This window comes from Prosopis cineraria, unplaced genomic scaffold, assembly GCF_029017545.1.
Source record: "Prosopis cineraria cultivar Desert tree isolate PC_DT_omini unplaced genomic scaffold, ASM2901754v1 PC15, whole genome shotgun sequence".
NCBI classification, from domain to species: Eukaryota; Viridiplantae; Streptophyta; class Magnoliopsida; order Fabales; family Fabaceae; genus Prosopis; species Prosopis cineraria.
Window position 1 is genome coordinate 1,858,071 of NW_026555346.1, and position 27,034 is coordinate 1,885,104.

A 27,034-nucleotide genomic window follows, 5' to 3' on the forward strand; every position below is an offset into this window, starting at 1 on the left:
ATCAAATCGAGTTTGAGCTACGAATTTTCCTGACTTTCTTGAGAAGCTCTGCAAAATGCCCAGTTTTACGCGGTTAGAGTAAAATCGCATTCATTTTCAAGTCACGCTACGCCAGAAGATTTTCCTTGGTCATGGAAAACGGTGAGTTTAAAAACCGCTTTCACTTTTCTTTTACCGTCTAGTTCTTGTTGCTGTTGACCTTCAAGGGATGTTAGGTTGAAGAGAATTTTATAAAGTTACGGTTGTTTCGTACCATGTTTGATGTGCTTATATCTTAGCGTCGATGCAGATTCTGTGGCTGTAGGCTGGGCAGGGCAAGTAGTTTGACCGAAATTTCCGTATATTTTACAAAGTACCGTATTAAAAATTTAATGCTTCTGAGGATGGCACAAGTGATGCTGTAAACGGTATATTTTAATTTTTTTCACAATAGAGCAACGTTGTCTCTGAGTCCTCTAGGGTCGCGAGATCCTTCTCTGCCTTGGCAAACGAAGTAAACGAAATCAAGCCCTGGGGGTAGTGGAAGCTTCAATATTCATTTTCAATGCGTTTTGACTATTGAATTAATCCCTCCCCCTCCAACTATCGCTCGTTGCCCATCACTTTGAGCCTATTTGAGTAGTTCTTGAAAGTATATCAAATTTAATAAATAGTTGAATTTTTCAATTGAATTCTAGTCATGTCTAAACTGAAAACTAAAACATACATTTCGTTTTCCTTGCCATGCTGCGTTCTCAAGTTCTCTCTTGCTTGACTTTTCCACAGCCTCCGACTCAAACGACGACTGGAGTCTGGACTCTGGAGAGTCCCCTTTTTTTTAACCCCTGATGCCCCCGCCTGCCATGTGGGAAATCAGAATGCTGGCAGAGCTACGAAGGTACCAGACCCCACCTGGAGGTGTCACGTGTTTTTTCTGCTACACGTGTAATATATTTTTAATTTTAAACCACTTTTTTTTGCGGCAATTCAACTTCAGCATGAGTTTTAATTTGGCCCGGTTAATTTATTCAGTTGGTTCGTATGATTAAAAAAAAATCAGAAGCGTAAGTCAGGGGGGGATACATGGCTAAATAATATCAATATAATATCTAACGGTGATGGAATCTGATACACGATCACAAGGAACAGTTGAATTGTCAGGGGGCCAACATTGACCACTCGATTTGGATAATGCTGGTAGCTTGTGATGTTTGTATATCTGTTGTTTTCCTGTGGAACGAATTTTCTTTTCTCCCAACGATTCACTTGCTGCCTGGATCTTTGCATTCTTATCTCCTGGCTCTCGCCGCCCTCCTCTTCAGATCTTGCCTCCTCAGATAAAAGGAAAAGCCATCATTTGTTCACTGCCTTATTTTATTGGAATTGAGAGGTTGCTTGACGTAACTGTCACTTTCCTCTATTCATTACCCTTGAAGCCAATGAGGAAAGGTTCATGATTTCGAAAGTAACAATTTTATCCAAACTTCTCATTTTCACGCATCTCCCGCTATTTGTAAAGTATTAAAATTTCGAGAACATTTTTTTTTTAAAAAATAGCTCTTCAGGTAAATGGGCATTTTCTTTTTTCTTATTATTATTAAAAAGCAGCAACGCCTTGTCTGGACTCTGGATCATTGGATGGCACCGCCTCTATTTCTGTCTTCTTCCCCATAGAGCCGACCATCCTATGGAGAAAGTATTATGTAGTGTCCGAGTGTGATGTAGCATTATTTATTATTTATTTCTTAATTATTTTTAATTTTTAATAAAAATAGTACAAAATCTAGATATAAATATAAATTTTATTTCATTGCCGAGAGGACGAATTACCATCTTAAATAATTTTTCTTGGCCTGCGTGGCACCAACTTCTTTCAATCCGCCACGTGTTGGCATTCAAGTTCTCCCTCCTCCTCCATAAACGCGCGTCATGCACGTTGTAAAATCTCTCCGCTCTTCTTCACCTTTCCCCGTGCTTGAAATACGATACGGAGCGATCAAAAGGCAATCCACTTCGTCTCTGTTGCTCACGTTTACACTCACCCGCCGATAAACGATGCCATATTGTTACGCCGGAACGCGGCTAGCCACCGCTGACAATGGGATCAATTTATACTACAGAACATACGGTCACGGACCCACCAAAGTCCTCCTTATCATAGGTCTTTTCATCAACTCCTTTCTTTTTCTACCCTCATTTGGAGATGCAATTGTCCTTGTTCTCGTTCGATTCCATCGTATGTCAATTGTCCTTGTTCAATTTTTCCTGCGTTGCTCAACCTATGGAGATGCTATTCTTGGTCAGGATTGGCCGGGACACATGAATCCTGGAGACCGCAAATCGAGGGACTGACGGGAACCTTCACGTCAAACAACGATGAAACCGACTCTATCGGTTGGAGTTCGCCGGAAGAACGATGCGGATGCAGTTATCAGAGTAGCTATCATGGTATCCAGGTCTGTGCATTTGATAACCGCGGTATGGGTCGTAGTTCCGTACCTGCCAAAAAGTCCGACTATACGTGAGTTTCAGCTTCCAAGTTCGAGCAAATTTCCATTTTCATCTCATGCAACTCAAGTTCATGCGATTAAAATTATGTTTGATGGGCCGTGGTTACTTAAGTAATTCTCGTTTTGCGTTTCTACTCAGGAATCCAAGCACTGGTTCAGTCGATCTGTGTCATTATGTTTATATGCTCTAGTTATAATTAATTTAGTTGGATTTCGTCGTCCTTGTCTGTGCATCAATTCGTGTAAGTGCAGCAATGGTTGATAGTCTTCAGAGTTCACTCTCCGATACAGAGAAAAGGACAACAAACTTGTAATCAAATCAATCACATCTCTTTATACTCGCAACTCCTCATACTATACTAAAAGAAGTGATTTTTCAACAAAACAACAAATTAACAGATTACTGATAGTTCGTTCTATTCGGTTTCACTTAATCCTTCGTAAAAATTTGGCTTTTCTTTTCGAGTCTTTCCCCCCATCGAATGAGAAAGAAATGCCAACAATCTTTTCTGTTTGCAGCTGTCTAAACCCCAGGGTGGGGACTGGGGGAGAAAGGCTGAAAGGTGGGGAGGAGGGGTTTGAGTTGATAATATTTTTGTATCACAGATAATTATTTATAGGGAGAAACCACCGCCAACGGAGTGCTTTTGGCAGACATATTTGGGCTCAGTTGTTGTGGAATACCACGTACTTTTCTTGATTTTGTTTTCCATTTTCTTTTTTTTTCCTAGTGATTTTTTTCATGAAATTTCTGCTGCAGAAGGATATCAATTTTAACTTAAATTTGGTGATTGTTACTGCAGAAGCAAGATAATGGCGAAGGATGCAATAGCTTTATTAGATCATTTAGGGTGGAGAAAAGCTCATATTTTTGGGCATTCGATGGGTGAGACATCCATTATCTGTAATTTAATCTAGAGTAGGTTTCAACAGTAATCTGCGTTTTAAATTGTACACGGTTAAAAAGTTAAGATGACCATGACTCAACTCGGATCTCTATTCTTGGTGTCCTCCAAGCTTAGTTGAAGTAATTCTCAAGTCTCAACCCTCTTCAGATGCCGTGCTGAAATTGGGTTGAGGTAGATATATGTATGTATGTTGTCTACTACTTAACAGAATTGGTTGTCATTTGAACTTTCACAAAGGGGGAAAACAGTAACTGTTTGTAACTTGAAGCTGGATTAGCATTTGGTTTTTATTAGTCTCTCAATATTAAAACAGGAGCTATGATAGCATGTAAACTAGCAGCATTGGTGCCTGATAGAGTTCTCTCGTTGGCTTTGCTGAATGTGACGGGCGGGGGTATGGAATGCTTTCCAAAGGTATATCTCTTTAAGCGCTCCTTTGAAACTGACCACTATACCTTGATCTTTTTTTTTTTTTGGAAGAATATTGATGATGTTTCTGTAATACGATCACAATTCTCCAATTGTTCCACTATACAAGAAACGTTGTTGTAGTTCTGTAATATTATGAAGTCACATCGTACTTGTACTTCTAATCATCAACTCAGTTCAGCATACATTTTCCTTATCCTGATCCTACTGTTATTAATCAAACTCTATTTGGACTGTCTTTGTAAAAAGGGAATTCTGCAGCTTTTGTATATTGTTCTTGTAGATCATATGTCGGTACGTGGTTTGGTAACAAGTGTGGTTAAAGGAAGTAATTTGTTGATTAACATTGATTCCTAGGTGCTACTAAGCGTAAGAAATTCCTATGGAGATTAAGTGCTTAAGAAGTAATAAAACAAAAGAGGAAGCTCATTTACGTTCAGTCACATCCACACCAGTGCATTCAATTGTTATAACAAAATAGGTAATTCTTTTGTTTAGTAAAAGTTATAACATGCCGATTCTATGTCAATTATTCTATCTTTATGCAGTTTGACCGACAAACACTCTCCATAGCTTACCGTTTCTTGAAAGCCAAGACTCCTGAGGAAAGGGCTGACGTTGACTTGGAAACCCACTACACAAAGGTAAAACATTATAGGTTTTGCTGATCATTTTCTAAATTCCTAATGACAAGATTTCTCCCTAGTTATAGTCACCGAAGCTGTAGTTATGTCTTGTAAACTGTAAAGAGATTCTGAATCTGCTGATGTCATTCAGCTCATTGTCTTGTTCTCTCCACCTTCACAGACTTGAGATAAATTGATGTTCATCTCACTAAGATGAATCATAAGTGAAATTTTTATATGTGATATGCAGGAATATCTTGAGGAAAATGTTGGAACCAGTAAGAGGAGAACAGTCTTATTTCAGGTAAGGTATATTAAATTAATCCATTTTAAATAATTAGCATAAAATTTTTCAAGCAGGTGCTTATTTTGCTTTAGGATTCTTACTTTCTTGCTGCGAGCCTTTTCTGCTTCAGTTAATAGCAATGCACCACAAATTTTAATGGAAGACAGAATTTATATAGCTAGTTGTAGTTAATGCATTATAATTAAATGGTGCAGATTCATACACCATCATGACTTAATATGACACAAACGCTTGTGCATATGCTATAGGAATCGCAGTTCTACCTTTAAGCACATTAATAGTTTGATGGATTATCCGAGTGGTTCAACAATTAACAGCAGACCTCTGTTGTTTATGAAACAGAATGATATGCATCAACTACAAGAACCACATTTCCATCTTTTAACAATTTCATTGTTTAATACGATTCTATGTGAAAGTTTAATGTAACAATTAACAGTGGAACTTTGATGTCCTGTGATTAGGTTATCATCATCAAGGGATTAATCAGTTCTATCCTTGATTACTATTCAGAATTTTTACCTTGAATTATTTATGATTCAAATAAACGCTTCTTTCAGCAATATGTGAAAGGTATATCTGCAACAGGGATGCAATCTAATTTTGGTTTTGAGGGCCAAGTCTATGCATGTTGGACACATAAAATTACTCAAACAGAGGTTGAGTTGATCAAATCTGCTGGTTTTCCTATTGCAGTCATTCATGGCAGGTGTGTAGTCTTATTTTAAAGTTAGGGATGGGGTGCTCCTTAATATGATTCAGATTATTAGACACACGCACACGCGATAGTTAATCCTGCCAATCTGCCATTTGTGGGTGGACTGAATGTATATCACTGTTCCTTCTTGTTGATAGTAAAAGGCCTTAAAATTAGCTTGCTTAACACGGCAAGATCTGAGATCAGTTCTAGTTGTGCTTAATCGCTTCAAAAATTATAGACGGCCTCTGCCAGCAGTGTGCAATGCGTGCACCATGGAAAGCGACTTTTGCTTGAAACTTGAAAGACACCCACACCAAAATTTACTTTGTAGTTTTTACTTGAAATTGACTGGAAGTTTCCTGTACGTCCAGGCATGATATAATAGCCCAGATATATTACGCTAGAAGACTTGCAGAGAGGCTGCAACCAATGGCTAGAATGGTAGATCTTCACGGAGCTCATTTGGTGAGCCATGAGAGGAGTGAAGAGGTATAATTTTCTTGTAAATCATGTGGAAGGAATTGAGTTATTGCATAGACAGTGAAACTGGCATTTTGGATCTTAACATTCGCGTTAGACTTAATATTGGCACTATTTACATGACATTGGAGATTAAAAAAAAATGGAAATTGCAAACTACAGGTCAATCAGGCTCTCCTAGACTTGATCGAGGCATCAGAATTGAAGATGAACCCACATGATTGGTGTAATTTGCCAAAGAAAAACTCCTGTGAGTAATCTGCGTTTTTTTTTACCCTAAAATTAAAAAAAAAAATACCGACCTTTGCATTTCAGCATGGTCAATCCACTAATTTACTTATGGTTTCTCAACAGCTCCTTGCCTCCTCCTCCTCCTCCTTTTTAATGTGATAAAATATACACTGATATTTTGCAGGGGCAGAGAAGAAGGTGTTAGCTTTTAAAACCGACATTCAAGTTGGAAGCAATGTCTCATTTATCAGTCGCTTACCGGAAAAACTGTATCTCTGCCTATTTTACCTCTTTGATCTCCTTGTCTTGCCAATTGAAAGTGGAAGAAAGCTTCTGGGAAGCTTAAAACCAGTTCGAGTTAGAAGTTCCCCCTCCGATGTTTACCAATGATCCTATGTTTCAGTGGGCAGGTACTTCTTTTTTTCCCCAAAGTACGGTACTCATTAGTCACATTAATTTTCTATCTTTTTTAAAAAAAAAAAAATTCGGCAGAATGAGGACGCTTATTATTATTATTATTATTTTAATCCGCAGAATGGGGAAGCTTTTTAGTTTTTACAAAAAGGTAGGTGATGGATGAGTATGACAGATAAATTTAGATGTGGTCAAAAAGATGTGGCTGGGCCTGCAGAGTCATTTATTCAATGGAGAAATCCAAGTTTCTGGCTTAATTTTATTCAGGTCCTCGGACTCGGAGTTGCTCCACTCTTGCACAAGAGGATGATTCCCCAGCCATTGATTGCGCGCAGACCTACATAATCCTACATATATATATATATATATATATATATTCACTTTCGTTTTTGTCCTCTTCATCAGTCATATCTAAGAACAGATTGCAGCACAGCTCTTGGAATAATATGATGCCGTATATCAGAAATTCAGAATGCATTTAGTTTTGTAATGTTAAATTAGGCCATACATTTGAAAAATATCAGGATGGGCAATTCTTGCGAGTAGGGGCATTGTATGAGCATGAATGAATAACACATCCAATGACACGTCCAGCAAAAGATAAAGCCATCACTTCAAATCCATCTTATGAACTCTGAAAGTATGGTTCAGGTCTTACAAAAAAAAAAAAATTCTGAAAGTATGGACAGAGCAAGAAGCTACCAACGCTAAGAACATGTATGTTAGATTTTAGATAGCCTACACCTTATTGGCAATAAATAAACGCAGCTGGAAAGAAGAAAAATGATAAGGATGAAATGTAACGGTAAGAAATAGTAACATGTCATCCACAAGTCTCTGAAGAAAAGTAAAAACGATTGACCCACGGCGTAATTTCCTTGATTAATCATGGAAAACGTTCGTCGGTGCCCAAAAAAAAAAAATAAAATGAAATTAGAGAACCTGTCGAGGACAACGATTTCTGGGACCAGATCGCAGTAACCTTTGCTTGAAGAGTTTCAAAAGCTAGGTTTGCCTGCTGCGATGAGAGAGTAAAGAGCATTGAACGCGCTTATTTGTTATGCCAACGAATAATATATCTCTATGAAGAAGTCCGCATCACTCTTCAAACACCAAATATTCCGCTGGAATATACTGAGATTCATATATCTCGTTCCTCGCATCCGGATCCTCTGCAAAGGTGGGAAGGCTGTTCATCTCTCAATTTGGACCGTTCAATTGATCTGGTGCTCTATATTTTGCCACGTCATTTATTTCCTTTGCTCCATTTAACAGATTTTCCTTCATTATCATTGCTTTCCACGTGTCCATCCTTTGAATCAGGCTGAACACATGCACGTTAGAACATTTCCCGATGGAGCTAATATACAGACTAGCATTTTGATTTTACCATTTGCCTGATTCAGTTGCGTGACTGCGCTGCCAGCAAATTTCTGCAAATTGGCATTTGATTTTAGGATTAATGGCCATTTGTCTCTGAACTATTTCAAAAGGAACACTGGTACCCTAAACTCTTTATTGAAATAATATCACCTTTCAAGTGTCAAAATTTATCACAATGTCACCCCAGAAGATGTTAACCTTTTGGTTAAAGATAATTTTTCCTTCTGAAGTATTTATAGAGTAATTAGCACCTTAAAGCGGAGTAATTTCATGGAATACTCAAAAATTCTACAATTAGATTAATTCAAAGGCTGTTATCAATTTGGGACCGAGTTGATCTGGTTTGTTATGGAAGCCAAACTTGCTTGATAATATTGAAGAGTATAATCTATTTTTACTCATACAACTGATGAAAGTCAAAATATCATGACAAACTGAGCCGGGATCATTAGTTAAAAATAACGGGAAATGAGGACGGGGGGAAAATAACGTATAAAATGATCAAGATAAAGACATGGAACCCATAAAACCACAGCAAAAACAAAAATGTCAAGAAATATTCAGTTATCTCCAAATTTATACAGAAGGCATCATTCCTCTTGCATTCTATTAGGTTGTACAATTATCAGTACTCATCCAAGTATGTGTATAGCATCTCATCCTTCTTTGACTTGCGTTTGCTAAGCAAGGCCTTGAGGAAACGTTTGCCTTTACTGGGATTCTGTTCTACGTCTCCGCCTCTGCCCCTATCTGTGTCTCTTTCAGCAGATAATCGCATTGAAGCTGATTTGCGAGGGTCGGAAGGGTACTAATACAAACATGAAAAGAAAGGCATCAAACTAAGTATATCAATGATTGCGCCACATAATTGAAGTAAACACCCCCCCCCCGGGGGGGCTGCTACTCACCCATCTTCTTTCAATGGAAGGAGTTGGTGTGGTTGGTCTGCTTTTGTTTGGAGTAGTTGGCCTACTGGACTTCGGTGTTGTGGGCCTACTCGACAGAGATCCACTACGGAATAGCGGAAATCTGTGAGGTGAAACTGTCCTCTTCTCTGCAATGCAAGCGAAGATTGATCCAATAGCTCCATATGCGAAAATTAACTAACAAACGCGAAAGGAAGGAGGTAACAATAACAGCCACATGCACGATAAAATATCATATCATAGACGAGTATAAATAACCTGAGTCTCTTTTTGGAAAGGTGGAAGTAGTTGAAAAATATCCGGGTCTCTGAGTCTGTAAAGAAGGTGAAGGGGAACGCCCTTTCCTGCTTTAAAAAAAAAAAAACAAAAAAAAATTATACCATGATTGTCATTATGCAATTCAGTAAACTGGATTTCCATTATCCAACAAATCCCTTGAAGTAATGTATAGAATGTGTGAATAGTGATTACCTCGGTGCGGATGTTGGGACTTCTCTGATTGTAGCTCGTACAGCTTCACAACACAAATCAAAATAAAAGATAAGTTCAAACTAAAGGTCATCCCCTAGAGAACTGAAAGAAAGTCATGGAGGAATATAGATACCACTCTTGAAGTGATGCCAATCTTCATCATCTACAGCTAGGCTGCATCCAACATATTTTGATTTTGGGCGGCTAGGACCATGCATCGTCTCCCCAACTGAAAATTGGAATTTAAAGAATATAATCATTTAGCATTGCAGGAAATGACTTCTAATATATAACGAAGTAAAATGAAGACAAAAACAAACCAGACAAAACCGCCCCCCGCAAGAATTTCAAGAGATAATAGGAGAATATGAGATGTTCTTGCCTGGCAAGATATAACGCTTGTGATATTTTGGGGTACTGATCACTAGTGACTGTTGGACACGCCCCTGATGATCCATATACTCTTGGCATGTCCTCATTCTCTGACATACCACATTAAGGCAAAACAATGTTAGCGGCCCATACAAAATTTCTCTTCAAAAAAAAAAAAAAAGGAAAAGAGGGACAGCCTTCAAAGCCACAACTGTGGATGCAAAACTGACAGTCTCTATTCAGCTTTAAACAGTAAAACATGTGCCAGGACCAACTGAAGCAAGCTTTTGACAAGAGAAATTGATGAAGACCAAGATAGAACGAAATGAGTATGTTGATTCATCAACTTCAATAGCTAGGTTTTGGGAGGTAGTTTCCCAACCCACAAGTGTCCCTCAATTAGTATCAAAATTGGCGGTTGGCAACTCCAAAAAGGGTCACCAAAAAAGAATTTTGACCAATGAGAAAATCGAGTTAAGTGCTGCAAAGTATAGCTGCCAAAACGTAGGCTCTCCAAGGGCAGTCAATTGACGTAAACATAGTATGGGATGCCTAACCCTACACTCAGTAGCATGAACAACTCTATGGGTGCTTAAGTGAATTGATTCTCCCACTTCAATAGCTATTTTTTGTGAGAGCCCTTCATCCCACTTAGGTGTTCCTCAAAAACACTCAATTTCAGGGCAAACGTGCATTCATTTTGGCCATCTATTTGTATTAGCCACCACACTTTTAACTCACTTTGACACTAACACTGATATTTTACTTCACTGTCATTATTCTTTGACCACAATTATCAAAAAGGGCATCAGCAAACCTACCATGGTCCACGTAGTTTATTCACATTACTTTCTAAAGGTTGTATCTTTTCTAACATAACTGCTGAAACACAAATCCTCCCAAAGTCTCCATCATGAAGCAATCTTTAGATTTTTATGAATAATACTTGAATATTAATACATGGGTCTACCGTACATCCCATACCATCAATTAGTCAACAAAGAAAGAGCCAGCAATGAAATGTTTTCCTACTTCATGTTGAAGATCCAACTGATGGATGATGATAGTAAATGAAACATTCATCTACCAATTGCTTTCAAATATTCATTTAACGAATTTTACTTTTATTGAGCTGAATGTAAAAAAAAAAAAAATGAAGTAAACCTGTTCAATACAAGATACACGTAGCTCTGTTCCAGAAACTTCAACAACCTTCTCATCCAACAAATCATTCACCTTATAGGTTACAGAACCTAAATGGTCCACTGTATTTACAAGAGCTTTGACGGTATAGTCCTTCAATGTTTCGGCCACTCTGATATCAAGAGATACAACCAAAAACTATATGTAAGGGCGGATATAAATGGTGCATTAATACCAGCATAGATACATACCAGCTCCATCAAGTAACTCACATCTGGTTTTGGTCATCATTGGTGTATGAGAGTTCAAAATACTCAGCCGCTGAGTATAATTGAGTTCTGAGATTTTTCAAATCCTGGAAACATATATGAAAGAACCAAGAGAATCAACAAAGGCTCCTTTTAAATAGAGCACTTAGTTAAGGATTTTGCTGTGAAGAAAACAAGAAGGAAAATAACATCAATAAGTCATGAATAGTGCATCTTATTCAAGCTTACATAGGAACCCACTCTAGTTTTCCATAAAAAATAAACTAAGTGCATTAGACAGTGAAGCTGGTAAAGGGTAGAGAATACCTTCAGACTATCATCAAAGAGCAAGCTCTGCTGCATGAAGACCTCATCATAATTGGAAGCCTCGCAAGATAAAGGCTCGGATGAAGAAGTTGCAACCTTACCCATAAATGTAATATTGGAAGTAGATCCACCTTATTCATCAATCATGAAGATAAGTTTAAATTTTGAGTAGGGAGGATAAGTTTGTGGAAAAGAAAAGTTGGCATCTACAACTGAAGAAACGCCAATGAAAGAAAGACATAAAAGAAAGAGACAGCCTCTTCTCTAACAACTAATAAGATACCAAAAGCTCATATTATTAAAATCGGCCGCAGAAAGCATCATAGCGACCTGCGACACTTCATAAACTATACCAGAAACGAAAGTAACTAAGCAATGGAGTCTCTTGACGCAGCAACTGCGGAAGAAAAAAGTTCATTTTTGTCCGAATCTTCGCCAACACGCACATCATAATAAACTCGCGACAGATAAACCAGACTGCGACTCAAACCTCAGAGCATAAAAAATATGTAAAATTTCAACAATATTATATTTAAAGCGATGAGGAGATCGGGTGAATAGTTGCTGTGTCTCTAGAAACTAAAGAATCAAGAACTCACCTGTCAATTAAGACAACTTGCAACAGCAGACCTAATTAGCTAAGGTGCTCAATTGATTTGCTTTTTGTTATAAGCTTCTCAAAACCAATGCCAAGTGACGAAGTTGTTTGAAGGGATCAGATAGAAACTGAGGCTTCAAAGGAAAATGCGGAAAGTCACCTGGTACAACGTTTGCTAGGCTTTGCCGTCTTCTTCTATGACTCGTGCTCAGCAGGGACTAGGCTGGCTGAAATCCGCATCCCATTTGAAACCGGAACAGGATAGACGTGTACGTTGCGAGCAGCACTGCAGTTGAGGAATTTTACGGTTTGGAGTTGGATTATGGCTAGACCAAGGGAAACGACGAGGCAAGTCTCAATAGTCAATTGCAATTGCAGAGCGGTGAAGGAAGCGATGCGATAAGGGAGGAGGAAGGGAGAGGCACAAGGAAGAAGAGAATGAAGAGCATTTTGATTTGGAATTTTTAAATACCAATAGAAGCGCAGGGTCTGCTGCTTTGGGAAGCAGAACCTGGTCCCTGTGCAGTCCAGGCCCCGGTTCTTACCATTGCAATCTCATGTGCTACTTTTTTTTTTTTGCCTTTTTTCCTTCTTAATCTTCTTTTTGACCCATGCTTTGTAGTATTTGATAATGTTGCCTGAAGATAAAGGACTAGCTCGATAGAATTTTAATTTGAATTAAATTTTGATTTTTTTTATAAAATTGATTGAGTTAATCAATTTATAGCCTAGTCTAATTTTAGTATGATTTAAAGTTAAACTGAATTGAACTGGTCCAATACGATTAAAAGATAGGTTTCGGTATTATTCAGTTTCTCACTTTGGTTTTTTTTTCTTCCTTTTTTTCACCTCTAAGAGTTATCAATTTATTTTAATATAATAAAATCAGTTAAAATAATAAAATTATTTATAGTCATATAAAATTTATCACGATAACAACAATTATAAAATCACAGCAATATCCAACAATAACAAAAAATATTTCAATTACAATATAAATGATTCAAATTAGATAACTTTTAACATGTCTAAAGTTTATTACACCAAATTAGCAACAAATTTCATCGATAAAAGGAGAAAATTGAGGTTGATCAATGTTTAAATTTTGCTCAATGTTTTTGACTTCACAAATATAAAATGCAAACAATTACTAAATATTATTATAAATTAACTTATTATAATACTAACTAATAAATTAATTATAACTATATTAAATAAATTTATAAGATCGGACCAAGTGGTCTACATGCTCGGTTTCTTATTTAATTTAATCAAAAAAAGGGCTTAGTCTTTTTGGTCCAAAAGACCAATTTTTATCCGAATAAGATCGGATTTGTCTCAAACCGGACTAAACTAAAAGACTTTTGCACAATTCTAATATTTGACAATCTTTTATTTCAACAGATAATAAATAGAGTCTAAAAGACTAGAACCACTCCCTGCAAAAAACTTAAAAAATTGTAGGAAAACATAAAACATAAAAAATAACAAAATCCAAGGTGCATGTTACGAATGGTAGCATTAATGTTCTTAAATTATTTATGAATAGCATTGTTGTTACTTTTGAGGGTAAAAGTTTAAATTTATCCTCGTACTTATTTTTAAGGAGCGACGGGTATTTTATATTCTTAAATGAGATAATTTTATTCTTGAATTATTTTTTTAGGATAAAAAAAACCTTTCTGTTAGTCAACAGTTAGTTTTTTATTTTTTTCTGTTCTCTACTTACGTGGCATGTTTGTGAGCCCCATGTATAGTGGTATATAGAAATATGACCATGTTTTTTATGTTAATTTACACTTAAATTTTTTTCTTACAAATACTGAACACCTAAAGTCTTGTTAAAATAAAATTTAATAAATATTATTAAAATATTTAATATTTTAATATTTAATAATTGACATATTATTATTTAAAACATCACACGACACAATTTAATATTTTAATATTTCGAATATTTTTTACTTTTGTATTAAAAAGGAAGGGAACGAACCTCCAAATTAATAAAAAAAAAATTCTCATCTCTATATTTTTCTCTTATTAAGTAACTTTTTTGTAGTACATTAATAGAATCAACGATATCTTTTAAATAAACATTTTTGTTAGCATAGTGTTGGTCCTAATTTATCATGTTTTTTATTTTACTTTTACCGCTACAACATGTAGAGAGTATTAAATTTGAAATGCGCAATACTTTTAAAAAAGATTGTTAGTTGACCATAAAAATTATAAAAAATAACATAAAAGTTTAAGGAACTTAACACATATTAAAAATATAATAAGTAAGTTACATCATGCACAAAAGGCACAATGATCTGAGCACTATTTTGGAGAGAAAATTGATATATTAAAATGAAAAAGTCACCTATAAATTTATAAAATACTAGTTTGAGTTGTTAATATTTTAAAAATAATTTATAAATTCCTAATGAATGTTTATAAATAATAATATTTAAATTATTACATATGAAAAGGTTTAATATTTTGGTAATATTTATTAAATTTTACTTTAATAAGACTTTAAAGTACCTGGTGCTTTTAAAAAAAGATTTTAAGGTGTCTAACACTTCTAGAAAGAGAGTCTATGAGCAAATTAATATTAAAAAGTATGATCAAAGCCTTACTTGTCATTGTGTGTAGACCCGGCACATGCCACATCAACAAAAAAAAGTAAAGTTAACGGCCTCCTAACAAAAGAGCATTTTTGAACTTCGAAAAAATACTTCTTACTTAAAAATATAAGGTGCCCAACACTCTTAAAAATAAGTATGAAAAAAATGGACCTTAATCCTTCTTTTAATTACACCATGTTTTATTTTGATTTTTTGAACTTATAAAGTATCTTTTAAATTTTTTAATTATAGCAATGTTTGTTTCATCAACAAAAAATTCTTATATTGAACATTTAAATATTTATAAAACACTCTCAAATGTTAATATATTATGGTTGATTTTTTAAAATAATAATGATTAATATAAAAGATAAAATTAAAATACCAAATTAAAATTTTTTATAATATTAAAGAACAAAAGATATTTTGTAGCCTTTTTAATTTTAATCATGTATTGAATTGATGATGATGATGTGGCGGTTATCTGTGTGGTAAAAAAAAAAATGTAGTTGCCTCTTTTAAATCTAATGCGTGAAATGTGAAGCGCATGCCTTCTCCTTTTTAACAAGTGGAATTTATTGTGGACAATTGATTGTACTAGTTACAATATCGCCTCTTTTGTTTGGGAGGTGTGTTAATTCGAACCTAACATTAATACGGTTGTGACGTTGTGTGCGTGCACATGGGAAAGGGTTAAGGGTAAAATTATATTTAAAAAAAACAAGTGCAATTTACTTGTGTCGTTTTATTTTTAAACCATATATTCATTCTTTATTATTAGGGCTGTTTACGATGCTCGGTTGTCCAAAATGCCCGCCCGAACCTGGTTATTTTTTGCCTAGCCCGGCCAAAAAAAAAAAGCCTTAAATGTTCTATACATGTTCGGGCTGGGCAATGTGCGGGCAGTGGGCAAGTCATGTAGCCCTGCCCATTTAGCCCAGCCCAATTTTTTTATTATTTTTTATTAATTTTTTTATTAATTTTTTGCTAACTTTTCTATGATTTCTTGCTAATTTTTTTAGCAAACTTATATATTATTGTTGTCAATTCTCTCATATTTTGTTTTTCATTTTGCTTTAAATGTTTATGTATGTTCTTGCAATTTTTGTATTTAGTTATGACATATTTTTTCTCCTTCATTCATGCAAGTTGGAAATTGGGAAGAAGTTTTTTGTGAATTCAAGCCTACTCTTTCAAATTATTATTTTTCAGATGATGCTCCAAGCTTTTGTTATTTTGGATTGAATTATGAATAATTTGATATTATGCCAAGACTTGTGGTATTTTATGAGTAGGGTAATTATTTGATGGGTTGGGTGGTCCAAAACTGCCCAACTAGCCCTGTCCTACCCAAACTAATAGGGTATTTTTGCAGGTAGGGCTGGGCATCAGGCTGCATTTTGCAGCTCATTCATTCTTCGGGCTGGGCATCAAGTAAGATCTTGTCCAACTCAACCCTATCTATGTGCACCTCTATTTATTATTGTATTGAAATTTAAAAATATATGAATTCTAATGCTATTGTTATTCATAATTTGGTGTCAGGGAAGAGGTGGTAGATGCCGAGGGCACTGGAGGGGTTGGTGCGGGGAAGGGAACGATAGCTTCGGGGGAATTTGAAATTCGATGCTGGATGACTATTTGAGGAAGGCAAGGGATACACGGTGTGGGTCCTACTTTCAACTTTGTTAGTTTGGCTTCCACAAATTCGGATGCATTTGAATTTTAATTAGATATAATTAGTTATGAAAAATATTAATTAATATAATTGATTTAGAATATAATTAATTATATTGTGTGGTATATAATTGATTTATAAAATTAATTAATATAATTAATTTTAATCAAAATTAAAGAGCATAAATTAAAATTATGTAAAACCATAATTTTGTAAAATTAATTATGAATTCAAAATTATATTTTTTAAAAAATATATATCCAAATTAATTATAAATTTAAAATTATAATTTTTTAAAAATATTTAAATACTTTTTATGTATGTCAAAATTAATTATCAATTCAAAATCACAATTATCTCATAAGCTATTATTTCTCATTTTTCAATTCAATTTTCAATTATAAGTTTCTAAAATTTTATCCAAAAATCATATAAATTATTTTACAAATCATATTTTTTATTGTTTATGATTGATTTTAACATCATAAGGGATGTTTGGATTTAAAAAAAATCATGATTGTGGGTTTGCAATTGATTTTATCATATATGAATGGTGTTTGAATATTTTTAAGAAAATATGATTTTAAATTTATCATTAATTTTAACATATAATAAAGGTATTTAGATGTATTTCTACAAAATAATGATTTTGATATATAAAATTGATTACAAATGTTATCCAAACAAGTACTTCCTGTCATTTCTCTTCTCTTTCACTTTTCATGCTAGCAATGTATCCACAATCTAACTTTAAGCTTCCTATCATTTTTAAGGGCCTATTTTGTGTGACGGGATTAGAAGGGTAGAAATAGATGTGAAAATGAAATTGAATTTTTTTTTGATTGATTAAAATCATATTGAACAGGACTTCCATATAAAAGTTATTTCCATCAAAATTGATGGAATTGGATTAAAAAAAATCAATTTTCAAATTTCACCTAACCAATTTCATTTTTTATCAGTTTACTTGTTCTCCCTTGTCTAGCAACTTGAACAACGGTGTCCTCCAGCAACTTGTGTCTGTTTAATTTTAGAAAGTTGTCACGCGATCCATTTGATGTGACGAAATAACTTTTAAAAGTATTATCTTTGAGCACAGCTCAAACTATAATTTTATCCATTGTTGCCAGCAACTTGAATGACGACGACCTCTTGTCCGCTTTTGGCGACTCTCTCGGTGGCGATGCATGGTTGTTTCCTCTTTTTTGGCAATTTGATCTCTTTTATTCTTCACTGTACCAATTTCAAGCTACCTTCCTTAGATCTCAAACCTCCTTTAGCGACAATAAAGGAGACGGATATGAGATATGTAAACTTTAATATCTCAACTAAGATTTAAGAATAGTGATGTGCGTATCTGAAAAATCCATAAACGCTTGAGAAAGTTCGATTACCTCGAGTGTAGATAGACGCACAACCTACTAGCCCCTAGAGTCTTCAAAGAGTATAGAGATAATGGAGTAATAGAAAATGAGTCGTGTGTTTGCGGTTATCGACTAATCGATTTAGTATCAGTAACCGCTTTATTAATTAATTAAATAATTATTTTCTATTATCTCTGACTTAGTCAGTTAAGAGATAGGAAATAACTGATGGTTATTGGGCTGTGGGTTGGGTTTCTTTTCATTAGGTTCACTTGTATGGTCCACCTATTACGATTCACACAAGATCATAAAGACCAATCTGCTTGAACTTATTAATTAATGTTAATTTAATAAATAAATATTCACTGCGACAGCCTCCAGAGCCACCTTCTCCCTCATAGGTGGTGACAGTGGGTTTGAGTGGTTATGGATGGCGACAATTTTCTTCTAGATCTGGGTTCTTCCATAGGAAACTATTGATTTCCAGCAACCTCCAACGATTTCTTGGCCTTACCTTCAATGACGAAATCTCTTTTGCTTTTGGCTCCATCGTGTTTTTTATTCATTCTTCTTCGCTGCATCTGCTAGAGCTCAATGGCAAATTTTTAATCCCCACTTCTCCTTCTTGATTTTTGTATATTGCATTTCATTTCTAATTTGTAATTGTTGATGTTGTGACTGATTTCTTTGTAGCCTCTCTCTTCAATTTCATGGTCGCAATGGTTCATGGTGGTCCCTTCTTCAATCTGGGTTGGGCAAATTTGTTTTTGAGATGAGAACATTTTAATCTTTTCTTATTTTATATGTTAATATTAAATAAAAATAATCTCTCAATTTCATAAATATATCAAACAGATTGTTAAATCACATATTTATCTTTACTTTTATATTCACTTTTATTTCTATCAAAATCATCTTCTCATACCGAACGGATCCAAGAGTTGAAAATGAAACTCTTTGATCACACCTTAACTATTACTCAATCTTGAATGACAGTAAAAGATTGAATTGAATTTCTATGACACTAGCGCGTTATTTACGGACACCATATTGTTGGCGGCATGCCGGCATCCAAAAAAAAAAAAAAATTAATGGTGCTAAGAAAAAGCAAAATTGACGTGTTTGTACTGTTTCTCTATATTGATCTCATGTTAAAATCTGGCATCCAACTTCTAGTTTAGACATTATCTCTTGTTAAACTAATAATATATCTTATTACAATAGCAATACTTCAAATAGTGAGAGGGAATTAGCAATTTTTGTTTTTTTTATTGCAAAGTCTGAATCTTATCATCAAATTTCAGATACCTACCACTCCCGCTTCGCCCGCCAACCTAAGCAAGCGTGTAACAAAAATAGCACCGACTCAATGATTGAGATAAGAGTCTGAAGAACAAATTGGGGGGGAGTGACGATAAAAATTCTCAGAACTTGTTTGCATGTTAAACACAAAAAGTCTCAGAACTTGAAATTTATGACGTTTAAGTCTTTAATAAAATTTCTTAAAAATCAATTATAAATATTAATTTAGATAATCATAAATTCAGAAGTTTTAATTGTAAATAAAATATTTAAATTTTAAACACAACTCTTATTTTATAATTGGGCTGTTTGGAACTGTTTGAATTCATGTTTATAACTTATTGTAAAAAACATTTTATCAGAGACATAACTGTAATAAATTCTAAGTTTTGAGATTCTATTATTATTATTGTCTAAAAAGATAACTTCATCGATGAAAATAAATGACAAAGACATTTCTTTAAATATTTAGAAAAGACAAAGGCAATAGTCTATGCAAATATTCACATGACTATCCAAATAAAAAAATAAGCTGAAAAGAATTTTGATCTATGAGACCACACCACACTAGAGCTGGGAGTCTGGGTGGGGTCGGGCATATTCGCCTAAATCCGAAAACTTCCTGAAAAGTTTAAATAATTAAGTCAGCCTCGAATTTTTTCGAACGTTAGGCTGTTGGATATCCAAATTTTTATTTTTAAATTATTTTTAATTAATTTTTTACTTTAAAATTAATTATTTTATTTTATAAAAAATATAAAATATATTTTTTATATTTAAATAATGTATAGGACTCAAATATATATTATTTTAGTATAAAATAATATAAAACTTAATTAATTAATTAATATTTATCATATTTAATATATTTTATAAAAATAAAATTTTTTTATTCGGGTATTTGGATCAAGTCCGAACTCGATCGGGCTTGGCTCTAATTTTTCGAGCCTCCGAACATAAAAAGGATTATATTTTTTTAAAGCCCGGTCTTAACTTTTTATTGACGGGTTTGGATTAATCTATTAAACTTACCTTAATTATTAACTCTACACGACACGCACGCTACTCTCACAATTCAATAACAGACCTAAAAATGTAAAATCGTACGCTTCGAGAAAATCGTGGGAGTGGCCGTAAGGCACGCTACGGCGGACGGGGAGTCTGTTTTAAAGCCGAGGCCTTGATGGGCGAAAACAAGTGGTTGTTCATTTTTCGATGTCCAGCCAGTTGGCTATAAATATAATTAAAAACTTTGAATGCAGACGTGAGAAAGACACGATGCTCATTTCCTCATTGACGCGTGATTAGTAATGGATATGTCATAGTCAACTGAACTACTCTACTTGACCCGGCTACACGTAACATCAGAAAATCAAAACTAAACAATTACAGTGCCCTGTCTTTACCAGCCAGGCAGCCACACACCAGTTGCTTCTGCCTTTTCCACACACAACCAGTTGGCAAAAATGGGCACTTCATAATTTCATGGACAATAATACCGGTTGCTTCTGCTTTTCCCACATACAACCAGGGGGAAGGGGAAGCATTCACTCCATCTATTACAAGTCTCTCTGATCTGATGGTGCCCAAAAGAAACAAAGCAACAAACAACTCTTTGGGACTACTTTTGGAATTGCAATATTATATATATATATATATATGTATATATGTCTAGGAGGTGAATATAATACCTTAGACTAATTTACAGTAGATACTGATTGGAGAGGGGTTGACACTTGACAGTGTGTGTGAAGCTAATTATTAGGAGGCTCCTATTTTCTCTGGCCCTCTTGCCTGCGTCTCCACGGGACTACTTGCTTCAAGCTATCACAAACGCTCGCCTGCACTTTCCACAAAATCACATTATTCTTCCATAACCGCTCCGCCAAGCTAATCATTAATCATTACACCACCACCACCAAAACTAACAGTAATGACAACTTTTTTTTAAAAAAAAAAAATTTGCCATCGTAACGTTGATCTCTCAGCCTCTCAAAGGAAATGTGCTGAAGTTCCGTCTCTCCGACGCTAAGCTGCCATTAGTTTATCAAATTGTTACATTCCACTGCCTGGCAATCCGATACTTGCAGAAGCTCCTCGTCATCATACACCTAAGCACATACATCCGCTTGTATATTCATTTATCATTTTATTGATTTCCGGGACACCTAAGCACATACCTTTCACCTTTTTATTAAAAAATATATATTATTTTGTAAAATTTTCGTAAGAATGTCTGAAATATTCCATGTTTAAATTTTTGCCGGCCTTTATTAATTAGTTCTAGACCACCATATAGACGAAGGCAAGCGCCCGTCTCTTCCTGATAAACGGAGACGACGCGCTCGTCATCTATATACGGTAGACAGAATCCTTGTAACACAGTGCTTCATAGAGAAGATCAACTAGCATGGGAGATGAACTAAGACTCATGACCCCCCAAAAGAATAAAAAATTAAGACGACTTACCCAGAAATGCGACCTTGTGTTGGATACGTTACCGAGAAAGCTTCCTCTTCTCCTCATGCCGACCCTAGAGATCTTTACTTCGGTGGCACGGCCATCTGCAGTACAGTCTGAAAAGTCAAAGCTGCCTTCCATAACCTCCTCACCCTCCTCTCTGTTTCTCTTGAAACTTCTCCACCTGCTGGACCCAAAATTGCCGTTCCAATGATCCTTACTCGCGCGCCTGTCATTAGACGACGCGAAGGACATGACCCGGCCAATGTAAGGACCATCCAAGACGTTGGTTGGGGACGGCACGCTGGACACCTTCGCCTCAGAGAACAGCAGCCTGGGAGGCAGCTCCAAGGCTCTAGCAGTCTTGGGCTTGGATTCGGCGGGGCGGTGCTTGGGCTTGCCCGGTGCTTCTTCCCATTGGAACGGAACGGAGACAGCCACGTGCAGCGGCGGAGTCTTCATTTCCGGCGGTCTGGTTGGCCTGGAAATCAACAAGGAGAGCTTTGGTGGTGTGCCGTCGTCTGATCCCATAATCTATCTAGCTAGGTAGAAAGATCTCTGGCAGATTTTCTGGTGAATTATGATCGGATGGTAAAGTGGGGGTTGAGTATTTTATAGAGAGAGAAAAGGAGTGGAGAGTGCGTTGGGTGGTGATGAATGTGAAGCGAGAGTGGCGCAGCAACTGAATAACGCTCCCGGCGCTGCTTCAACCCACGAGAAGATGCGCTTCTTATTTTTACTTGCACGGGGTTGATGAAACTACTAAAGTACCCTTTTGGCCAGGTCAAAGCAGATGGGTCCCGCCATGAATATTTCTGATTGGAGGATAGTGACCATGAACGGTCATGACTATCTCCGATTCTCCCCTTCGTGGACAGTCGTTGTTTGGTGTGTGGAAAAATACTTAATTTGCCCCCAGAGACAAGGAAGCAAATCCTTTACCACTAGAAGCCGCCCATCTCGTACTACTGGTCAATCATATGTGTGTGGCTTCCGACTTCCGAGTTTTGAAACTCCAGGTAAAGTATAGTCCTATCATTTTTCATTTTGCTAGGTGCTAAGGGAGTGTGAGAACATAAATATGACCCCGAAAACCTATCATTTTTCACTTTGGACAGTAATAACTGTAGATTTATTATTAAATATAAAAGTAGGTAATATATCACTGTATTTTGGAGGTTCACATGCATGTACCAAGAAAATGAATGCTGGAGGGTTTCAAAAAGGGCGTGAGCCGCATGTACTCATAATTCGAAATTAACGAGATTAGAAAACTGCAGTGGGTCACGGTCCGTGCATTATTTGCCTCACGGCTAAGCAGTTAAAATTGATGGGTGGCGCTCGTGTCCGGGGCTTACTTAATTTGAGCCATAACTCCATCTTACTTTTTCGGCCAGTGAGAATTTCTGATAACAAAATCGGGATGGAATTCAGAAGTTATTAAAATTATTAACAATACAAAGTGAATAAATCTAAGAACCTTTTTATTAAAATTATTTTTTGAAAATATTTTTAAAATTACTTCACTCATGACTTAGTTTTACGAGAAATTAACAATTTTTATCATTGAAAAATATATACAACTAAACTTTAATCAAGATCTTAAAATTAAATTAAAGTATAAAGTATTCACAAAGAAGAATGATAAAAAATTAATCGTGTATCAAGCTCGTATTATATTTTGATCACGTCCCTTTTCTGAATTCTTTGTGCGCTCGTAAATGTCACATTTCTTCCGGTAAGATCGCTTTCCTTTTTCTTGGCCCGAAAATATCAAGAGCTGAGGTGGCATGATTTATGCGCAGGGCCTCGTTCTCATGCCGTGCACCCTTCCGCAGTCAATGGCCACGCTCGCGGGTTCGAGTTCTCTCGGTCTATCGGCCAGGTTGGCCTTCCTTCTTGAACTTTCGCTTCCTCTGGTCTCACAACTTTCATTTAAACGGAGAGCGCGCTTTTCAGAATAGTACCGAACTCCTCCTAATTTCTATCCAATTTCACCCGCAGAATTTTGAGGGAATCTGACTAATTAGGCCTTACTACACGGCTGTTCATTTTTACTTTGATTTATTCGCAATGGGTGAATGCAAAATGGAGGACGTGTCACTGCCATCTGTCTTCGAGCAAGCCCGAAGGGTTCACACAACAGCAACGGAGTCTGGGGCTGATCAGGTTTGCCTGCGCTAACACTTGAGTCTTTGTTTCATTGCTTTGGTTGGACTTGGACACGTTATTCTTTTAAAGTTGCTGGTTTAATTGGGGGTTTGTTCAGGAGGTTGTCAGGAAAGGCTGCGAGGTACTGAGGAAGTGCGAAGACATGATAAATAAGCTGGGTCTGTTCTCGGCTAATGAGACCAAAGATGATATTAGTACCACGAGTCTCAAGTATATTCTGGTAAGTGGCAATCACTGCTCTCTAATTGTTACGGTTTTCTTGGGTTAACTATCGTCGAATGTTTCGTAGCTGACATGTCTCTTTTTCTGAATTTTCAATTTTTATTGATTGATTATCTGTTCTCAAGTTTAATATTTTTCATCAATGAATCTTCAAATTTCTACTTTTAATGTTTTCTTCCTTGTCTTAGTTTTATCTACGTGTCAGCAATAAGTACAAACGAGGAACAAAAATATGCTTTCCCGTCTCCAGCTTACAGATCTTTTTTGTTTAACTTATTGGAACACGTGAAGGGAAAAATTGTATTTCTGCTCTGGATGAATAATTAGAACATTGGGTGATATTTTTAAGATTTTTACTTCGATTTTTAATATGAAGAGAAACACAGGAATTGGACCGACATTTTGTTTTCAGCAAAACGGTCTTGAAGGAAGATAAATAGTATGAATTATTAAATATAATATCTTGCTTGTATTTAAGAAGAAACTCAAAAGTTATGCGCTTATGTCTCTTTTGGTAGCATGTAATTGGCACCAAAGAACTGGAAGTGGAACTGAGAAAATAGGCTGTTTGGTACAATGGATCTCACTTTTCTGGAGAACCCAGTTCCATCAAAACTGGTGAAACTCACTTCCACCCTCATACCCAAGGAACCCATTTCCTCCCTCACTTCTTTAATAAAAAATGGTCCACGAGACTATTTTACCCATCAATTTCCTTCACCCTCGAGGGCAACTCTTCCACCAGTCACCTTCTACATCTCTTTCACCATCACCATCTTTGGCATCCATTGTTGTCACCATCTCCAATGTCCATCACTGTTATTGTTTCCAACTTCCGTGGCCATCACCGTCTTGCTGAATAATGGAAGGTGCAATCTCTAAGCCCAAGCTAGAAGCTTGTTCTCTCTTCCACATTTTGAAGGAGGTGAAAGAGATCAACAACACTGTAGGTGATCTTCTAGCTGCTGCCGAATCTGACAATGCCGTGAAAGATGATGCAACCATGAAGTTGCAAAAGAAGGTTAATTCATTCCAGAAGGGACCGGACCTATCTTTGAAATATATTCAATATAATATTGATCTTTCTAAAGAAAATTATTTTGGCCACAGATCTTTTAGAAAAATGTTTGATTAATTATTGAATTTGTTGGATGATGTTGAAGTTTTCCCATTGATTCAGTTTCAAGCATGAAGGCTACGGTTGTTCTTGACAACTTGGGCTAGTTGTTGATGCTTTTAGCCTTTTACGGTGGAAGAGATTTTTTAAAGGGCATTTTAGTACTTTTATATTATAAGTACATATTTCAATTTAAAATTATATCTCACTTCCCTGTGCATGCCAGACATATTTTAAAACCCACCCCACTTCCACCACTTCCTCTTCCTCTTCCACTTCCATCAAAATCTTTTCCATGCTACTAAACGGGCATAAGAATTTGTATATCAGGAGCACCTAATTGAAGGATGATAAACCGTAAAACTAGAAGCTTTATTGTACTCCTATAATTGAAATAGTTCATTTTGCAATGATCCTTGCATTGATTTATTTGATGGTTGTGATAGAAGGGGATGTGATGAGTTTCTGAACTTCATGTTCAATCTTTGTAATTTTCTTGTTTAAATGGTTGCATTCAAGTTGTCTATGAATTTAGGGCAATCTTCATTTTCCTTTGAAGGTGTAACCAACAGCTTGCTGTTAAAAGTATTTACTATGTGCTTAGATTATATTCACAATTAACTACATGATAGAGAGGGGGAATTTCTAATGGATTAAGTTTCCTCATAGAAATGGTAGTTTGATTCTTTTCTCTTATGCAACATTCAAAAGGATGCAGAACAATTGGTACTGGCAAATTATAATGCTTTATATATAAAATTATGCAAAATTATGCATTCCCCCTCTGATGATATCAATTTTCTAGGAGGATATATATCTATATATATGGTAGAGTTGGGCATGTGCATTGTTTCGGATAAAACTGTTTCAGCTGTTAAGGCATGGATATTGAAGTTGACTGGTGAACTAAGCTTGGTTCACTTTAAGCAAGATTGCTGTTTTGTTGTATGACTTTTCACAATAATCTCTCAGGTGCCATTTTATCTAGCTGAGTTAACTGGAAAAATAGCACAAGATGACAGGATACAGATTCTTAAGGCTTCCCAGGCAAAGCTAAAGGTTAGTACTTACTGACACATGAAGGGGACAAAGTGAAAAGAGTGGAGAAGAAATTCAGCAAATAAATGTAATTAAATTAACTCTTTAGTTAACGTTTCTCAATCAAAACTTATTAAGAATAACATTTTGCAGGACTTTCTCTCATTTTGTGAAGCAATGGAGCTTGTCCCACAAGAGGAGTTAGAATCTTATAAGCAAGGGGCACCAAAATCTGTTGCTGATCAGAGGGCCAGAAAGGTAAGGTTTTATTGTAGTATGGTGTGACGGGATTGCAATAAGGTTCAGTGCTAATACAGAGCAAGTTTGTATTGTTAAACTTTTTCCTGCTTTGAATGTGAATTGGACGAGAAAATCTGAATAAAAAGTACAGTGTGATATAATGGAGAATAGAAATTTACCACTACTTTAATGATTTTGGGGCCTCTTTTGTAGATTGCTAGATTTAAATGTCAAAGAGCTGTAGAGTCAAAATTGCTGGAAATAAAGTAGCAAAAGGAGAGGCGTGGCTGTTCTACCAAAGCCGCTGCATTGTCTGCCCCTGTTGAGGCAGGAGAAGAAGAAGTACTGGATGACGGTGGAGAAGAAGGAAGAGAGGTTTTCTTCTCATTCCTTCATGCTTTATGTGTAAATGATACCATTCTTCTGGAGCTCGTGTTGTAGTTTGTCAGTTCATATTTACAGCATATACTTTTTTTCCCTCTGATTGGAAGGTGCTTCATGGAACAAATTCTGGGCAACTTTTCCACCGGGTCATTTTGATTTTCTTTGATTGTAACCGATGGGCTATAAATCACTTAAGATTATATTGTATCTTCTAGCCATCGAATTTTGCCAAATAATGGCTATTTCTGACTTTGTGGAATCAATATTGGCTCGATAATTTAGCCTTGAACAAACCGTATACTTGAGAAAAAGGTTTCAATTTGAGAAAGAGGAGAATTCAAGGTTGAAATTCTTTATATAGATAATCATTGACCAAACTAGGCTCCTATAGTT

General features: G+C 35.8%; 4 protein-coding genes across 11 annotated transcripts; 2 read left to right on the forward strand and 2 right to left on the reverse strand.

The window, feature by feature from the left end:
* The first annotated feature begins 4 nt into the window (after positions 1–4).
* LOC129294229 (uncharacterized) lies at positions 5–7,215 on the forward strand. 5 transcript variants are annotated; one of them, XM_054932428.1, is made up of 11 exons: positions 1,943–2,140; positions 2,284–2,500; positions 3,293–3,375; positions 3,711–3,811; positions 4,375–4,470; positions 4,703–4,756; positions 5,320–5,468; positions 5,831–5,948; positions 6,102–6,189; positions 6,355–6,580; positions 6,852–7,215. In XM_054932428.1, the coding sequence occupies exons 1-10, from the start codon at positions 2,035–2,037 to the stop codon at positions 6,558–6,560; spliced, it is 1,218 nt and encodes a 405-aa protein (XP_054788403.1). In that variant the 5' UTR covers positions 1,943–2,034; the 3' UTR covers positions 6,561–6,580; positions 6,852–7,215. The 5 variants fall into 5 exon arrangements, with proteins under 5 accessions (XP_054788406.1, XP_054788403.1, XP_054788402.1 ...); XM_054932427.1 differs by having other exon boundaries at positions 6,705–7,212; XM_054932430.1 differs by lacking the exon at positions 1,943–2,140 and adding an exon at positions 3,096–3,176 and having other exon boundaries at positions 2,454–2,500; positions 6,705–7,211.
* A 1,250-nt stretch (positions 7,216–8,465) lies between these two features.
* Positions 8,466–12,608, reverse strand: LOC129294231 (protein ABIL2-like). 3 transcript variants are annotated; one of them, XM_054932436.1, is made up of 10 exons: positions 12,213–12,608; positions 11,455–11,585; positions 11,152–11,234; positions 10,901–11,051; positions 9,747–9,846; positions 9,498–9,593; positions 9,365–9,407; positions 9,152–9,237; positions 8,876–9,021; positions 8,466–8,775 (listed from the first exon to the last, which is right to left on the reverse strand). In XM_054932436.1, the coding sequence occupies exons 2-10, from the start codon at positions 11,557–11,559 to the stop codon at positions 8,593–8,595; spliced, it is 993 nt and encodes a 330-aa protein (XP_054788411.1). In that variant the 5' UTR covers positions 11,560–11,585; positions 12,213–12,608; the 3' UTR covers positions 8,466–8,592. The 3 variants fall into 3 exon arrangements, with proteins under 3 accessions (XP_054788411.1, XP_054788409.1, XP_054788410.1); XM_054932434.1 differs by having other exon boundaries at positions 9,152–9,240; XM_054932435.1 differs by lacking the exon at positions 12,213–12,608 and adding an exon at positions 12,054–12,203 and having other exon boundaries at positions 9,152–9,240.
* Positions 12,609–20,273: 7,665 nt separating this feature from the next.
* Positions 20,274–22,175, reverse strand: LOC129294232 (uncharacterized protein At4g00950-like). 2 transcript variants are annotated; one of them, XM_054932437.1, is made up of 2 exons: positions 21,478–22,175; positions 20,274–21,119 (listed from the first exon to the last, which is right to left on the reverse strand). In XM_054932437.1, exons 1-2 carry the CDS (start codon positions 21,997–21,999, stop codon positions 21,048–21,050), a joined length of 594 nt encoding a protein of 197 aa, XP_054788412.1. In that variant the 5' UTR covers positions 22,000–22,175; the 3' UTR covers positions 20,274–21,047. The 2 variants fall into 2 exon arrangements, with proteins under 2 accessions (XP_054788412.1, XP_054788413.1); XM_054932438.1 differs by having other exon boundaries at positions 20,274–20,849; positions 21,478–22,166.
* A 179-nt stretch (positions 22,176–22,354) lies between these two features.
* Positions 22,355–26,934, forward strand: LOC129294234 (PP2A regulatory subunit TAP46-like). Its single transcript, XM_054932439.1, has 6 exons — positions 22,355–22,487; positions 23,274–23,637; positions 23,738–23,860; positions 25,952–26,038; positions 26,171–26,275; positions 26,471–26,934. Exons 2-6 carry the CDS (start codon positions 23,542–23,544, stop codon positions 26,525–26,527), a joined length of 468 nt encoding a protein of 155 aa, XP_054788414.1. The 5' UTR covers positions 22,355–22,487; positions 23,274–23,541; the 3' UTR covers positions 26,528–26,934.
* The last annotated feature ends 100 nt before the right edge of the window (positions 26,935–27,034 follow it).

What these genes read in the sequence shown, in the direction of transcription:
- LOC129294229 (XM_054932428.1), top strand. Translation starts at nt 2,035, where the DNA reads ATGCCATATTGTTACGCCGGAACGCGGCTAGCCACCGCTGACAATGGG. An exon ending in CAAAGTCCTCCTTATCATAG is followed by an intron (nt 2,141 to 2,283) that starts GTCTTTTCATCA and finishes ATTCTTGGTCAG; the next exon opens with GATTGGCCGGGACACATGAA. An exon ending in GGAGAACAGTCTTATTTCAG is followed by an intron (nt 4,757 to 5,319) that starts GTAAGGTATATT and finishes CGCTTCTTTCAG; the next exon opens with CAATATGTGAAAGGTATATC.
- LOC129294231 (XM_054932434.1), bottom strand. Translation starts at nt 11,559, where the DNA reads ATGGGTAAGGTTGCAACTTCTTCATCCGAGCCTTTATCTTGCGAGGCT. An exon ending in AATGATGACCAAAACCAGAT is followed by an intron (nt 11,052 to 11,151) that starts GTGAGTTACTTG and finishes TCTTGATATCAG; the next exon opens with AGTGGCCGAAACATTGAAGG. An exon ending in CTTTCCAAAAAGAGACTCAG is followed by an intron (nt 9,022 to 9,151) that starts GTTATTTATACT and finishes CTTGCATTGCAG; the next exon opens with AGAAGAGGACAGTTTCACCT.
- LOC129294232 (XM_054932437.1), bottom strand. Translation starts at nt 21,999, where the DNA reads ATGGGATCAGACGACGGCACACCACCAAAGCTCTCCTTGTTGATTTCC. An exon ending in ACACAAGGTCGCATTTCTGG is followed by an intron (nt 21,120 to 21,477) that starts GTAAGTCGTCTT and finishes GTATGTGCTTAG; the next exon opens with GTGTATGATGACGAGGAGCT.
- LOC129294234 (XM_054932439.1), top strand. Translation starts at nt 23,542, where the DNA reads ATGGGTGAATGCAAAATGGAGGACGTGTCACTGCCATCTGTCTTCGAG. An exon ending in CGGAGTCTGGGGCTGATCAG is followed by an intron (nt 23,638 to 23,737) that starts GTTTGCCTGCGC and finishes GGGTTTGTTCAG; the next exon opens with GAGGTTGTCAGGAAAGGCTG. An exon ending in CGAGTCTCAAGTATATTCTG is followed by an intron (nt 23,861 to 25,951) that starts GTAAGTGGCAAT and finishes ATAATCTCTCAG; the next exon opens with GTGCCATTTTATCTAGCTGA.